This window comes from Wasmannia auropunctata, unplaced genomic scaffold (assembly GCF_000956235.1).
Source record: "Wasmannia auropunctata unplaced genomic scaffold, wasmannia.A_1.0 LD336004.1, whole genome shotgun sequence".
Lineage (NCBI taxonomy): Eukaryota > Metazoa > Arthropoda > Insecta > Hymenoptera > Formicidae > Wasmannia > Wasmannia auropunctata.
Window position 1 is genome coordinate 334,557 of NW_012026886.1, and position 1,964 is coordinate 336,520.

General features: G+C 36.7%; 1 protein-coding gene across 1 annotated transcript; it reads right to left on the reverse strand.

The window, feature by feature from the left end:
• Positions 1 to 171: 171 nt before the first annotated feature.
• On the reverse strand, positions 172 to 1,964 carry LOC105453116 (the record flags this gene model as incomplete). The annotated part of the gene is made up of 4 exons (XM_011694831.1): positions 1,782 to 1,964; positions 1,053 to 1,243; positions 500 to 610; positions 172 to 286 (listed from the first exon to the last, which is right to left on the reverse strand). Coding segments are annotated over exons 1-4 (600 nt in total), but the record flags the coding sequence as incomplete, so codon positions are not given.

A 1,964-nucleotide genomic window follows, 5' to 3' on the forward strand; every position in this document is an offset into this window, starting at 1 on the left:
TCGAAAATATCACAGATATTTTTCACCTGTAGCACAAAAACTGCACTAATTAAATATGAAATCTAATGGGTTACGTCATACAATTTATACACAGTTTTATTCTCAATCTAACTTTTTAATTGGGTACCCCCCCCCCCTTCTCTCTCTCTCTCACGTTTCCTCTATATATAAATTATATAACAACAATTTCAACAGTGAAAACGGACAAGGATAAACAACCGCGCAGTCACTTTTCGTTCGATACGCGACGTCGTAGCAGTCATAATTATCAGCATCTTCGAAATTCCTAAAACACACGAAATTTCTTATCTTCTAATCTTGAAAGTTATCACTTTAATGTGGCATTATAATAAATCTTGAATTTTGTTATAACGCATTCGTGTGTAATTTATTTAAAAATTCAAAGTTAAAAGCATTCGATTGTAGAAAAAAAAATACTTAAGTCAAAATTCATAAAAACCGATTTGCTTGAAGACACATGTGCTAAGAATATATTTACCTTAAAATAATTCGTATAGAGTCCTCGATGATCGAAAATCCCGGGGGACTTAGTAACGTTTCCGCCTCGCAAATTGTGCGCAGAATGCATAATCGTCCTGGTAGATTTCGACTAAAATAGATAACAATCGATGTTAATTGATTAAGAGAATTCGATCTTTTTTTCTAAAACATAACACACAATTTCCAAAGGATGCCTGCAGCTATACATTTATAGCACAAACATGTTTGTGCTATAATATTTGTGTTGTAATATTTAATGCATGTTCAATATAATTTAATTACAAGATTGGTATTATAATATTATACATAATTAAATGACTGCAACACCTCCTTTTTCTACTCTTTATTACAAACAATCGCGTATATGTGCATATGTCTGCTTTAAATTTCAAAGTTATACAGTAATTCGATAACATATTTTTCTTGCATAATTTGAACATTAAAAATTATGTTTCAATCCTGACCGCTTTCACGAATTTTTTGAAAATCACAATTTATATAAAATATTTATACAAAATATTTAAATAAAAAGGAAATAATTTTCTTCTTACCTGTCCAGTGCTAATTCCAAATTGGCATAGAGTTCGCGTCTGTGTCGTCGTTTCAGTTTGGACGGTCTTCTGATCGCAACTCTCCTCAAATCTTCCTGGCTAGGTATAGGCCATATCGTGTCGAATTCTAGATCTAGGTTCCAACTTTTTGGCTCATTAAGCTGGATAGCCTTCAGAAGACTCAGGGTCATCTAAACAGACAATTCCACGTGTATCTAATGTGAGTAATATAATAAAATTGCAATTTTTCTATAATTTGACCAAACTAATTTAAGTAATCGGATTATCAGTTGCAGAAGGGAAATTTAATAAAGAAATATTTCTGAAGAGATAAAAACTTTCTTCTTCTTACATTAGTAATCGTACTTTCATCTTATTATTAAGTAATTACGAAACAATAAGATGACATATCTTTCCCTATACTTGCTAATAAATAATCAATGAAGCCAAGGGAAGAAAAAGATGTGCAATTTTATACACTGCGCGAATAAATGCGGTTTTAATAGAACGTGTCCGCTTTCGGGATAATTTCTCATAAAGGCGCAGTTATCGCGGTAAAATGAGGTGCCCTATACCCGTCTAACTGATTTAACCGATCTCGACCTCCGCAGGGCAAGCGGTGACACCCTCATAAAAGTCAAGCGTAACAAAAGATGACCCCTCCCATCTGTCCACCCGATCCTCCCCCTACCGCCCGTTGTGAGCACACCCGGCCGTCGACGGACTCACCACGAAGGCGCTTCCCTTTGGAAAAGTGAGCTCCCGTCTACGTCTGAGCAAAGTCTCTCCCGACCTTTGGCCGGCGGCACTTAAGTCGGAGTCATTACGGTGACATACCGCCTCCCCCAGGAGCAACAACGTCGGGTCCAGGATCACGGCGGCGAGAATCAGGACGGGCCGCGGGACTCTCAT